Source organism: Hemibagrus wyckioides, linkage group LG03, assembly GCF_019097595.1.
Source record: "Hemibagrus wyckioides isolate EC202008001 linkage group LG03, SWU_Hwy_1.0, whole genome shotgun sequence".
Taxonomy (NCBI): domain Eukaryota; kingdom Metazoa; phylum Chordata; class Actinopteri; order Siluriformes; family Bagridae; genus Hemibagrus; species Hemibagrus wyckioides.
This window is the reverse complement of record NC_080712.1, coordinates 11495921-11509558: the sequence shown is the minus strand read 5'-3', so window position 1 is coordinate 11509558 and position 13638 is coordinate 11495921. Positions and strand designations below refer to the sequence as shown.

Here is a 13638-nt window from a genome sequence, read left to right as displayed (position 1 = left end):
CAGTGGAAAGCAACAAACCATCACAGCATTACTGGAGCTGTATGGCTCAATAGACATGCTGCGATGAGTGTGGCCTCAGGCATGAATAATGTATTTAGCAGAATATTATGCTTATTTATAAGAGAAAACGGCACACTGGAGGGGTGGGGTGGATGGGAAAGAGAGAAAAAAAAAAACAAACAAAACACATTGTGGTTGTGGTATTAGTTTCCTTTTCAAAGTGCTACTGTGTTTCCTTAATTCATAAATTATAGCCTTGCGGAATGATCGAGGGAAAAGAAATAAGGCGTATGAGAAATATATACGCATAACAAATGTTCCCTTGAGTAGTTAATAAACACTCTGATGCATGACATCTGAGGTTGCATTCTTCTGAAAGATGATATTTAAGCGTTGGATACTAACACTGAGCAGATCGCAGGAGTTATATACACTGGTAAAAAGATTTGTTCATCCTGTACTAGCAGTGAGCTAGTAATCATATGGTTTCACAGGATTACTGAATTAATTGTCCATTTAAAACAAGTCTAAAATAATAGCAGTACCAATAATAAGAATGTAATAATGCGAAAGAGCAATTTACTCAGTATTTTTTTTTTAATGCACAAACAGAACATCATCTGATCATACGCCATGACTAATTGTGAAACTGTTTTAATTTTACTCTGTATTGAAATGCACTGCTTGCATGCACAGTGCTGCAGAACAAAGCCCAGGACGAAACAAGAAAATTACAATACATAACATTAGAGAAGGCAGTTCTTCTTGCCTTCAGGATGCATGTATCTGACTGGTGGGAAACTAAATATATTCAAATGCATCCCCATCAGGACAGTCATTCTCAGGTAAGGATGTGAATGCCATTAGCTTCTCCTTGATTGAGAATCAACTGGGAATAAACATTCCCTCACTGAGTGAGATAGCGAGACAAACAGAGGACTCAGCTAGGGAGTGTAATTTTCTTGTTAAATGTACCATGGGCACAAAAAAAAAAAACAATGCATTCTCCAGAACTTCTTAATTAAGGACACAGAGGAAGGGTGCCAAATTATTTCCAGCATCCCCTTCACAGTCTGAGAGCTCTCATTTGTCTGAGTGACCCAAACTTCAGAATCATCGAAGGACGAACAGGGAGACGTACATCAGCACAACAAGAGTGTGAAATATACAGATAGTGGAGAAGGTGCTAAATGAGCGCAAGAGCAAGCGAGGGTTAAAAGGCACGGTTATATTTACCTTGTCCGTGTCCACTTTGCCCTTGACAAACTCAGACCTCCAGAATTGCAGAGCCTGGTCCAGCGTGAGGCCGATGCCCTTGAGGAAAAGGCCGTACTGCATGCGGCCGCCGTGGCGCAGGTGGTGGTTTTCTCTGAGGGCTTTGTGCAGCTGCCTCATGCACAGAGGGAATGACTTGGCGGAGAGCTAATAGAGGAAGAAAAGGAGGAATGAAAGGCGATCCTGGCAGACATTCTTGCTGGTTAAGCAAGCAATCAGGACACAGAATAGAGTGGAGTGATGTTATTAAGTCAAGAGTATGAGAACCTCACAACCCAATATTACAGTCTCACACAGCACCCTATTTACTCACACTGCATTACAATGGAGGATGACACGGAGTGGAGCAGATAGTGAAAATCCCCACTCCTCAACTGACAGGACATGTTGTTATAGGAAAATAATCAACAGCATGGTGGTGTAATGTGGGCTAACAGAACCTGTAGTAACCACTGCCACACTGTAACCACATGACTGTCCACTCCTATCACAATAATTTACTAATAATTACAAATTCGCATTCATTAAAAAAAATGACAGTTGGATTTAATGTTGTGGAAAGTCAAAGCAAAAAGTGAGCTCCTGTTATCACTTATGTTATGTTGGAGTATTGTCGCTTGGTGGTGCTCACTGCTGCTGGGGATAGATCTGTGTGGAGAGCCTGTGCCCCAGGGGACTACTGTGGATAGAACCACTTGGAGACAAATCACACCATTTCTGAATTGCCGCTGTGTCGGTCAGCTTTGTGCTTGGGTCTTGATCAGAAAACACTTGAAGACTTAGGCAGGAAGACAGACTATAATGAACTCAGAAATTACGCTCACCTATTATTTCCTCAGGAACTCTTGGTTGCACAATTCCAAGTGACTAAAAACTGTTGTAGAAAGGACATTATTTATGGTTCAGTGTCACCCAAATGAACATGAGGTTCCCTTCCGAGTCTGGTTTCTCTCTCAGGTTTCTTTCTCATATCATCTCAGGGAGTTTTTCCTTGCCACCGTTGCCTCAGACTTGCTCATTAGGGATAAATGTTAGAGATTAAACTTCATAATTTTTTATTATGTTTCTATACTCCTGTAAAGATGCTTTGAGACAATGTCCGTTGTTAGAAGCGCTGTACAAATAAACTGAATTGAACTGAAAATTAAATTGAATTATAACAACTGTAAAAATTCATATCCCCCTCCTGAGAAAAATCGGAATGTGCAAAGTCCTCTATCGGGAAGACATGTCAAGCCTTAACCATTAATATGTCGTTACTATACAAAATAATGTATTAGATAATAATAATGTGCTAGCATTAAAGTCAAATTTAAAGAACATTAGTTTTAAAAACATCTTAAATGCCTGAAAAAAGAGAACAACTGCTTGAAAAAGGTGGCAGAGCTGAGTCATTATGTAATGAAGATTTAACACGATATGTAACTAGGTAATTAATTGGTCTAATTAACCAATGACAATGTTGAACCATACTACACCATCAACCACGAATATAATAGCACACCGTCAGCACAAGCACTCTGGTTAAGGAACATATCCATTTTGCTTTTAAATCATCTGAAGAGCTGCCACAGGGTATTTAGAAAAAAAATGTTGTCTCTATTGTCCCTTTCTTTGAGCTGTCTACTACCCTGTTTTAAACCCTCAGGGTGTTTGCCCACGGTGCCATTACTGTGATGCACTGTCATCCCGGTCATGTAGGACAGTATATCATATATACAAAAACAGAACAGAAATAATATGGCAGTCTACTGGAAGTTAATTTAAACACAGGTCTACATAGAAACCTGAAATACAAAACTAAATAAACATAATATTTATTATACTACTAAAAAAAAAAATATTCAATGAACCCAGAGTGTTCAGCTCAACCTTCAAACTTGACAGTACCTTTAAAATACGCCATTATATAAAATACAGATGTGCCCATGCTTCACAGTTAGAGGAAATCAAATTTAAGGCAACTGTGCTAAACATCGATTAAAATGGAAATGACAGGGACTTGTTGAACATATCACAAGCTAGAGGTTGTGTTTTCAGGTTCCATTTTAAGTTACAGAGTACTCACCTGATCAATCTGTTCCAAGGAGACTTTTCCGACGTTCTTCTGGATGCTGTAATCCTGGCCCACGTAGGCATGGCTGCAATACAGAACAAGTCAGGAATAAAAAGGGAGATCGATCAAAAATGTTCAATACTGTATTACCTTTTAGGTAGAAAATGAATTTGAATCATTTCAGAAGGCAAATAGTTACTGTCAGATGATTGTAGTGTTGGCAGAGGTGATGGTGGTGATGACAGGGTGACTGTGATAGAGGTTGTGGTGATGGCAGAGGTGATAGTGGTGATGAGGGTGGTTATGGTAGTGTTTGTGATGAGGAGGGATGGTGCTTGGGATGACGGGTTGTGGTGGCATTGATGGGTCATAGTCATGGCATTAGGCAGGCGCTCTTATCAAGAGTGACTTACAATTTTATCTAATTTTTTTTTTTTACAACTAAGGGTTGATGGACCTAGGATTTCACAACCTTCTGATCAGTAGTCCAACACCTTAACCACTGAGCTACCACATCCCTATGATGGGGTGGTGATGATTATGATGGTGATTGTGCTGACAGGGATGATGGAAATGCCCCTGATGGTGGCAGCAATGATGAGGTGATTGTAGTGGTAGTGTGGCAGTGACAGGGTGATGGAGATGATGGTGGCATGAGTGAGTGATGGATGAGGGACAATGCGGTGATGGTAGTGGCTGATGGTAATGACAGGGTGCTGATGAAGACTGTAGTGGTGTTGACAGGAGATCAGTTTAATGTGTTATCACAGATTTCATTAGATCTGAAGTCACAAACTTACATGAAACTCTTATTAACTAGTTTTAAATTTCAGAGTCAGAATTTAGGCCTTGCTGGCACTCAAATGTTTTGGCACCCCTCTCTTTCCACTCTGTCCGTCACAAGGGACCAAAATTGGAATTCAGACACAATATCCCATTCCTACAATACATAAAATCATAAACTCAGCAGACAGACAGGCGTAATATCGGCTGACTGACACAACCACGTCTGCCAGAAGCCCGATGTATGGCTGGTGTCTCTCGGTATTGCTAAGGTTTTTCTCTATACAGCTGCAACAACTGCTGCATTTTTACCACTGTGTAGCAAATATATGTTAAATACGAGAAAGCTCTCCACTGAGCTGAACTTGTCAAAAGTTTTAATGAAGGCTTTTATACAGATAAACTCAGTAAACTCTCTCTTTCTCCTCTGACAAAAGGCTTTTTTTTTTTAAAAAAAAGAAAAACATTCTCTGTATAGATGATTAGTTAGAAAGTCCTTGCTCCAATGAATAAGACTGCTATTTTCAACCAGTCTTGAATTGCTAAATGAGTCTGAGCATGGTATAGAAAATAAACCCAGTGCTGAGGTTTCTGTCTCTTGTACTGGGCTACATGATACTACTTTTAAAATAAAAATAAAAAAAAGAGATAAATGTCTGTGCAAACAAACAAAATATATGATGTATAAACCCCAAAGGTCCTGGCCATGGGCAACGGATTGTACAGACAGAATTTAGTCCTTCATTTTGGTTATATAATTTGTTTGAGTGCAAAAACTGAATTGCCAAAAATGCACAGGACAGCTGAAAGTGGAAAAGCACAGAGAGTGAAAGAAGCTATTTCCAAACAAAGACATTTACCTTAAATAAGGGCCATTTCAAAAAAAAAAAAAAAAAAAAAATCCTTTTCATATTTGGCTGAACTGTCACAAACATGGTGAACGTAAAAAGCTTTTTCAGCCACTCTAGATTTTTCCAAGACTGCATAGAAGCCCATTCAATGTTAGGGGAGGACGTACTTGACAAGCCTTGTGAATCAAAACAACACAAAATAAGCACTCTCCATGCGCTCACAAGATTTTTCTCTCAACAAATACGAACGTAAAACATTTCGGGTGTAATTTTCACTTAAAGAGATAAATGGAGCATTCATACAAAGCACCTCTGACAGTGACTGTACATCATAATCACTGACTGAAACTTGAGAAAAACAGTTCTTTCAAGAGAAGCTTCAGGTTTTGACAACTGAATTAGATGGAGTATTAACTAACTATGAAAAATAAGATGTATCCAGTGATTGATTTAAACTAGCATACAATAACACTGTATATTACTGAAATTATAAATAAAGTGATTACAAGCACGCTATCTTTTAATATCCTACAATGCATTAAATTGTTTATATTAACGCAGACTCCTCCTAGGGCTCCCCTGAGTTCAACATCCATCACTGCTTTGCAACCGTTTCTATTCCTTATTTGCCAGTTGGGATTTTAGCCAAGTTAATCTCCCATATCAACTGAGCTTCTACTGAGATTCTGAAGGTAAGCACCTTTGCTATAACACTTCCCCTCCTCCCTTAAATGTGAAAGCTCAGCAGTGGAAAGAAATGTAGGTGCATTATTGAAGCTGCCCGTGTTTCAGCGCTGTGATTCGCTGAATGTTTTCACACTAGCCTGAAGGAAAACTCCACACTGCACAGTCTGATGCTCGTGGAGTCAGGATTCACACACAGCTGCCAGGTAGAAATGTTGATGTCTTGATCATTCCTATGATTTTTGGACTATGCAAAAGAATAAAACAGGACACAGCATGTTCTTTGAAAGAAAAACTATACCATGACGGGATGCTGCCTGATGCGAAATGGAGTTACTGTCACGACCCTGGAGTCGATTCTTTTCCAATAACAGCATACCCTGAAGTCAGTTCAGATGTGTTCTTTAAAGAATGATGCCATACTTTTTAGCAGATTAGAGCTGCAGTTAATGGTGTGGAACGTCCATGAAACAAGTTTGTTCCTGTTATTCCTTATGAGATAGCAGTTCTAAACAGTTGTTTCCTCACCAGCGTTATTTACCAGAAGGTGTGTATTAATTTTGTATTACATCGCAGATAGGTCCGGCTAAAACACGAACATGAATATTACTGCGCTTACGCTAATGTTATTGTTTCTATAACAACAGCTCAAACACAGGGACCTGTATGGTGGACACCCTATATAATGTTATATAGAGGTTTTGGTTTAACAAACAGACGTTGTGTGCAACACATTTGTGAAACAGAGAGAAATCATCATGTAACTGTCTGTGTGTGTGTGAGTTTAAGAGAGAGAGAGAGAGAGAGAGAGAGAGAGAAAGAGAGCAAGATCATATTAAGCAAGCAAGTGAGAATGAGAAGGAGAAAAAGAGCAAGAGAGATAGAGTGAGAGAGAAGCAAGCAAGCGAGCATGAGAAAAAAAGTGAGAGAGAGAGAGAGAGAGAGAGAGAGAGAAGCAAGCAAGCGAGCATGAGGAAAAAAAGAGAGAGAGAGAGAGAGAAGACAGAAAAAGTGAGAAAGTGGGAGAGTAAGAGTGAGTGAGAAAGTGAGAGAAAGAGATCATAATAAGCAAGCACGCATGAGAAAGAAAGTGTGTGTGTGAGAGAGAGAGAGATCATAAGCAAGCGAGCATGAGAAAAAGAGCGAGAGAGAGAGAGAGAGATCATATTAAGCAAGCGAGCATGAGAAAGAGAAAAAGAGCAAGAGAGAGCAAGATCATATTAAGCATGTAAGTGAGCATGAGAAAGTGAGAGAGAGGCTATGGCATAGGTGAGAACGTGAGCTTGTCTCTGCCACAAGATACAATCTAACTATAAACTGTTAATCAGCGAGACATGAGACATGTTCTTCATTAATGAAAGTCTGCAGTCATGCACAAGTGGCTGTGGTATAAGTGAAATAAAACACTCCAGATATATAGCGATACACTCGAGTTATACAAAAATAACACGTTAATAATTTTAGGTCTGTAGTATGTTCATTCTTATTTTAACATTAAACACACACACACACACACACAAACAAGTCACTGTTCTACTGCACAGTAATCTCACTGGTGTTCCATTTGTTGTGACTCCACAGTGATTAACTATTTGTCAGGCTTAACTATCCGGAACTGACAATTTTCACCAAGCATTTTTCCATTTTATTTTTTCGACTTGGAAAGAGATGAAGTCTTGTTTAAGGCATGTCAGGAAAAGACATATTTGACAGCACAACATAAAACTGAATGACAAATGAGATGCATTTGTCTAAAGCAGAGCGAGATTTCTCTTGCGGTGAACAGGAGTTCATGATTCAAATACAAATCGTGAGTTTTCAAGAGAATCAAAGCAAAGAAACTGCAAACATACAAACTATTGTTGAGAGAAAAAAGTTTGTATACCCTTTGGGATGAAGCAATCCAAATCAAATCAGCAAACATACTAAATTTTGTTGAGTGAAAAAGTTTGTATAAATGACGAGACAAAGCGAGGGCTGACTCTTGAGAAGTCGAGAGACAGAAATGAAAGCATGTGTCCCGTCTCGGCTGTTACTGAGATCAAACCTAGATCACTACGTGGATTTGAAGGGCACTGATCTCTCCATCCAAGAACTTAGTCAATGACTTGTTGGTTTAGCTGAGTTCATTTCCCATACTATTTTCAGAAGCCAATTATACACCAAAAGCATCTTGGCCTACACATTGTGGTGTGGAGCTTTCCTGCACTGGTGTACCAACATAACATGCTAATATCTGTTAATTTAATAAACATTTACATTTCTGGCATCTGGCTTACGCCTTTATCCAGAGCAACTTACATTTTACATTACACAACTGAGCAACTGAGGGTTTAAAGGCCATGCTCAGGGCCCCAGCAGTGGCAGCTTGGTGAAACTGGGATGTGAACAACCTTCTGATCAATAGTCCAACACCTTAACCACTAAGCTACCACATCTCTGTTCTGACCTTCAAGTTCAAGATTTTCATTCCAAACTGAATGAAGGCTTAATAATCTTGACAATTTTAATTATTATTCAATATTCCATAAAATCTCCTGCTATCCCATATGGAGTCCCAACCCCAGGTTTGAGAACCGCTTCTTCCTCTAAACCTTAATCTAATATGCAACAAAAAAAAAGCTCTATCTGTGCATAAGATACAAAGAGTAACACAATCAATGTGTTTGTTCAACCTTTCTACATATTCTCCATTACCCTGCATGAGCACCTCTACCTTTATAATCGGTATCTAACCTCTATTGTCCTCTCACAGCAACTTTCAGATTCTCTTTGTAATATTCAGTGTATTGCTGAAGGATTCATCTACATTTCAGTCTTAACTTTTTTTTTTGTAGGCAAACTGTACAATAAATCAATGAATATTTTATTATTCTCAATAAAATAAAAAACATGGGGGCGCAAACTTTTGCACTCAATCGACGAATGGCCTGCTATATATGCTTGGCCAATAGTACTACCTCACAAGACCTGCTGAGGCCAACTGAAATGGATGAAGTTCGATAGATTTCTATCTAAACATCTGAATCCACACACATAGTTGTGAGAACAGTCTCCTATTGAACCGATTGGACACGTCCTCGCACTGCTCAGGGTCAAACGAGAGTCTTATCAGGCCAGACCAGAGATGACACACAGCAGAAAGCATCTGGCAGCCTCAAACCGTTGCCTGTGTGTCCCCACAGACAAATTCAATTAAAGCAACTGAATTCAGGGGACTGCAGCTGCTTTAATTGGATAACAAATGAAATAGCTGCCGGCTGCGATGCCAATCGAGCATGCCGCCATTGTTCCTTTATACCACGAGAGAGAGAGAAAAGACACCCTTGTGTGTAGATGCTGTGGAGCAGCTGCCCTTTAATATCCATCTACGTCAGTCACATCAGTCAGAACAGCCGGGTTTTACACGCCCTGGACCAAGAGCTGAAATCATGCACGATAACACTGGAAGAAAAAACAACAACTATCCAACAAAACAAATGAAGTGAAGCTGTATACGATGGAGTAGCGGTCATTATTGCTACAATGCAGGACCATGCTGTGTTTGTTAGAGCTATCTCAACAAATTTGAAAAGACTGTTAATGTTGGATGCCAGGAAACGGATCTAAATAAAAGCCATTCATGTCACGTTATATTTAAATATCCTCAAATAGCACTCTCTCCAGGATTTCTGTAATTGTTTCAGCCAGAAAACGTTGGATTTTGGTGTAGCTTCTCTGAAAATTTTAGTTTTTTTTTTTGCAGAAAACTTCTTTTCAAACTTCTACTCAACACTTGCACCCACTAGCTTCATATCCTCATTTATTACATCCATATACCTCCTCTTTGGACTTCCTCCTGCCTGGCAGCTCCATGTCCAACATTCTCCTACCAATATACTCACTCTCCCTCCTCTGAACATGTCCAAACCATCTTAATCTGGCCTCCCTAACTTTGTCCCCCAAAATGTCCAACATGAGCTGTCCCTCTGATGTACTCGTTCCTAATCCTGCCCAACCGTGTCACTCCCAAAGAGAACCTCAACATCTTCAGCTCTGCTACCTCCAGCTCTGACTCCTGTAACTTCCTCAGTGACCTGCACTGCACATGTATTCATTATAGCTAAATATATAGTGGTGTGTTTCTTAAACAGACTGAAGTTTCAAACTAACATGCATTATATATCCTGCATGCTTTTTGTCAGAAAAGCTAAACAAAAATACAGATTAATATAATACAATGATGACGAGACAGTGATGATAAATAGCAGAGCTGTAAATCAGAGGAGCTGAGAAATGTCTGATGCCAATTACCTGAGGTGGTTGAGCAGAGGTTGGAGTCGCTCGTCAGATTGCACGGCTGGTAAAGAGCGCGCTGTCAGCTGCGAACACACAACACAGTTTGAAAGGGTCAAACATTAAGGTCATCTGTATGATCAATAGTTTTTGTGCTGCCAAAAGAAAATAGAGAAAGATACATTAAAAATATGAAAAATTTGTTACGTTTGGTGACCGATTTAGTAGTATTACAGACTTGGATACAATATCCTCATCCTGGTTGATCCTGTCTGTGATGTGCACAGTATTACTGCAGTCAAATTCATTTAAGCATTCAATTCTATAAAGACCTACATGTTTTGTTTTACTTGATTATTATTATCCATTTTTATTAACTTGTGTTGTATTGCTTTACTTGGAAGTGGGGTGATGGATCATTAGTATCAATATTTACTTCCTCAAAACAGCGATTTCTATAGCCAGTGTAATAAATCAACAAGTAATATATTTTACCTCTCCTCTACCTTGCGAGTAACGCAAACCTAATTTCGTTCATATGCATACTTGTGACGTAAAAATGAATGACAAAGTTGAAAGTTGAAGTTGAGTTTGAAGTTGATCTAACAAGTGATTACGCCAACCATGCATAACATTATGTTGATCTCCCTTTTGCTGTCCTGAACCACCATGCACTGTGTATTCTGACACCCTTCTATCAGAACCAGCATTAACTTCTTCAGCAGTTTGACCTACAGTAGCTCGTCTGTTGGATCAGACCACGTGGGCAGGCCTTCATTCCCCGCATACATTGATGAGCCTAGGCCAGTTCACCACTGTTCCTTCCTTGGACCACTTTTGATAGATACTGACCACTGCAGACCGGGAACACCTCACAAGAGCTGCAGTTTTGGAGATGCTCTGATCCAGTCGTCTAGCCATCGCAATTTAGCCCTTGTCGCTCAAATCCTTACGCTTGCTCATTTTTCCTGCTTCTAACACATCAACTTTGAGGGCAAAATGTTCACTTGCTGCCTGATATATCCCACCCACTAACAGCTGCCATGATATGGAGATAATCAGGGTTACTGTCACTGCTCATAAAGTTATGCCTGATGGCTGTATGTCTCATGTTGACTAATCTAAAGCAAACTTAGTAAACCAAGTTTAAACTAAGAGTTGCTACTGTATTTACTGTTGATGTTGTAAGCAGCCATGTTGAAGTGACATCACTTGCTGAACTCGTAGGCTGATGAGACCCAAGGTGACAAGTTGAGGGGGTGTTATCCTTGTTATTTTTTTCCTAGTCAAAAAGTAGTACAAAATAAAAAGTATATGTTGAATATAAATAATAAAACCGATAAAAACAGTAAAATGAACCAGTTTGTATTTAGAGTTCTGTGTACATGTGTAATATCTGTGGAATGACAATAAACCTTTTACTATATTACTAATGCTAATAAAAAAAATACTATAGCATTTGAAGGCAGCAGTGTACTACTGTGTGGCTGAGAACTCAAATCTGACTGGTCAGAAAGTGGTGATTAAATTTTGATAACCTGCAGCTATGACAGTATTATCACTGTTACTGGGAAGTGGTAACTCAAGCGCTTAGGCTCTGGGTTGTTGATTGGAAGGTCAAGGCAGCACTTTGGGTCTCTGAGCAAGGCCCTAACCCTTTCTGCTCCATGGGTGCTGTATCACGGCTGACACAGCAAGTTGGGATATACTAAGAAAGAATTTCACTGTGCTGTAATGTATTGTGACAAATATGTGGCTTCTATACCTATAGTACAGAAGTACAGTAATTACAGTAGCCATTTACACACGGATTTGTTTAGCAGGTGCTCTACTTTATCGAAGACTAATAAATGGATTTCTAAAATGTCGTTATTTACGAGAGAGAGCGCGAGCGAGCGAGCGAGAGAGAGAGAGAGAGAGAGCGAGAGAGCAACTGCTTAACTGCTGCCATAACATAAGTGATAACAGGATCTAACTTTCACTGATGTTCCACAGCATTAAATGCAAGTATAAAGTATCTGTACTTGTTAAATTGTTTGTAAGCTGGGTAAAATAAAAAAAATGAAACCATTTGCAACAGGCTGTTACAGAAAAACGAACAACTTCTATCCCGCTGTTTATTCTCGTATTACACGTCGCATTTTAAAGGAGCTACATGACTAAATGGACAACATGAACCGTCACACACACACGAAACTAGCAGTTCACCACATCCTCAGTTCATAAAGACGAGAACATACATAAGCTCTGCGGTAGAAGATGCAGTGCATCTGTTAACCGAAGCAGGGCGAAGTCAGTGATTAAGAGACGTGTTGGAAGAGCATGATCAAACTACTAAGGAAGCAGCAGATTGCAGCGTAGGCAGCACCATTTCCACTCCAACAAACATGGGTTCTCAAGATCATAAATACACAGTTTATCCAAATGAATTAGCTTCTCTTTCCATACACAGGTTCAACAAGACATGCAGTATAGAAAAAAAAACTTCTGCACACGCATAACAGCTAACACACCCTTTACATTTTCACACACAGTCTGCTGCAAAGATGAATACACACTGAATAAACAGACATGCACTGATGGCAAATTTACAGATTACAGCAAGAACCGACTATTTGGTATAAGATCATGGGAATGCACTGTTAATGACTTTTTCCTGAACCAAAACAAGTTCATAACGTTTGTGGTTTATCGGATACAAACACAGAACACAAGCCTGCTGCCGTATTACTAATGCTTGTCTGCTAATGGCCTTTTTTTGAGCATATTTCGTTTTTATTTAATTATGTTTCTTCGTTATCTTTCTTCTCCTCTCCTAGAAATGACACTAGTAGTATACGGTATGTGTTTCTACATGGACATCTATTGCTATCAAAGTCTTTAATTATCCTCAAAAGAGGGGTGAGTGGTGGTAGAGTTAGAAATTAATTCATAAAAATAAATAAATAATCGCAATTATTACTACTGTACACACAAAAAAAATTAATAAAAGTAATAATAATAAATTGTATTAATATATAAATTGTAATAATAAATAATATTCTCTGCTGTAGAATAACATAAAAGCCAATATTCTGAAAACTAATATTCAAAGCATGAAGAATCTTCTGTAATCAGTTTTAATACTTTACTGTCTCTAATGCATTTGAAATATGTCATGTTGTACAGAATCATTAAAAAAATTATTACCTTGAAGAAAGTCTCTAGCTGTTCTAGATGTCTGTACAGTCATCTGTACATCTGAGTCACTGGCTGGCTTCAAACGCCGGACAAAGACCTACCTCTTAAACTAGCCCTTATTTTCCCCGTTTATTTTATGTATTGTTGTATGTTGATTTTAAAAAAATAAATAATAAAAAATAAGAACTTAGGCATCCTAGATGGTATCCTAAGTCTGTGACCAATTAAACCAGTGTTAATGTATTCATTGATAGAGACTTCAAAACACTCTTGTACGTCACTCCGGATAAGAGCGTCTGCCAAATGCCACAAATGTAAATGTAGTCGCAAGTAAGAACAGGATCTCACCTGGTTCATGGCTGCTCCACAACATAAATAAATGGATAAGTGCATCAATGCTTTGCACTCGTTATCGACTTGCTGTGGTATGTGTTTTTCTTTTCATATTATATAACTAATATTGCATTCTGTGCTTCACAATAGGCTGTGGAAAGCAGTAAACAGGAGTGATGGACTGAAACACACTTAGTTCAG

The 13638-nt window shown here is 38.9% G+C and overlaps 1 protein-coding gene across 1 annotated transcript in view; it reads right to left on the bottom strand.

Moving 5' to 3' along the window:
- Positions 1-13638, bottom strand: part of prim2 (DNA primase subunit 2) — a 70332-nt gene that overhangs the window by 30431 nt on the left and 26263 nt on the right. The window contains exons 8-10 of the mRNA XM_058378670.1: positions 9943-10010; positions 3344-3416; positions 1237-1422 (exon numbers count right to left, since the gene is read on the bottom strand). Coding sequence (XP_058234653.1) covers positions 1237-1422; positions 3344-3416; positions 9943-10010 — 327 coding nt within the window. The remainder of the gene's footprint in view (positions 1-1236; positions 1423-3343; positions 3417-9942; positions 10011-13638) is intronic.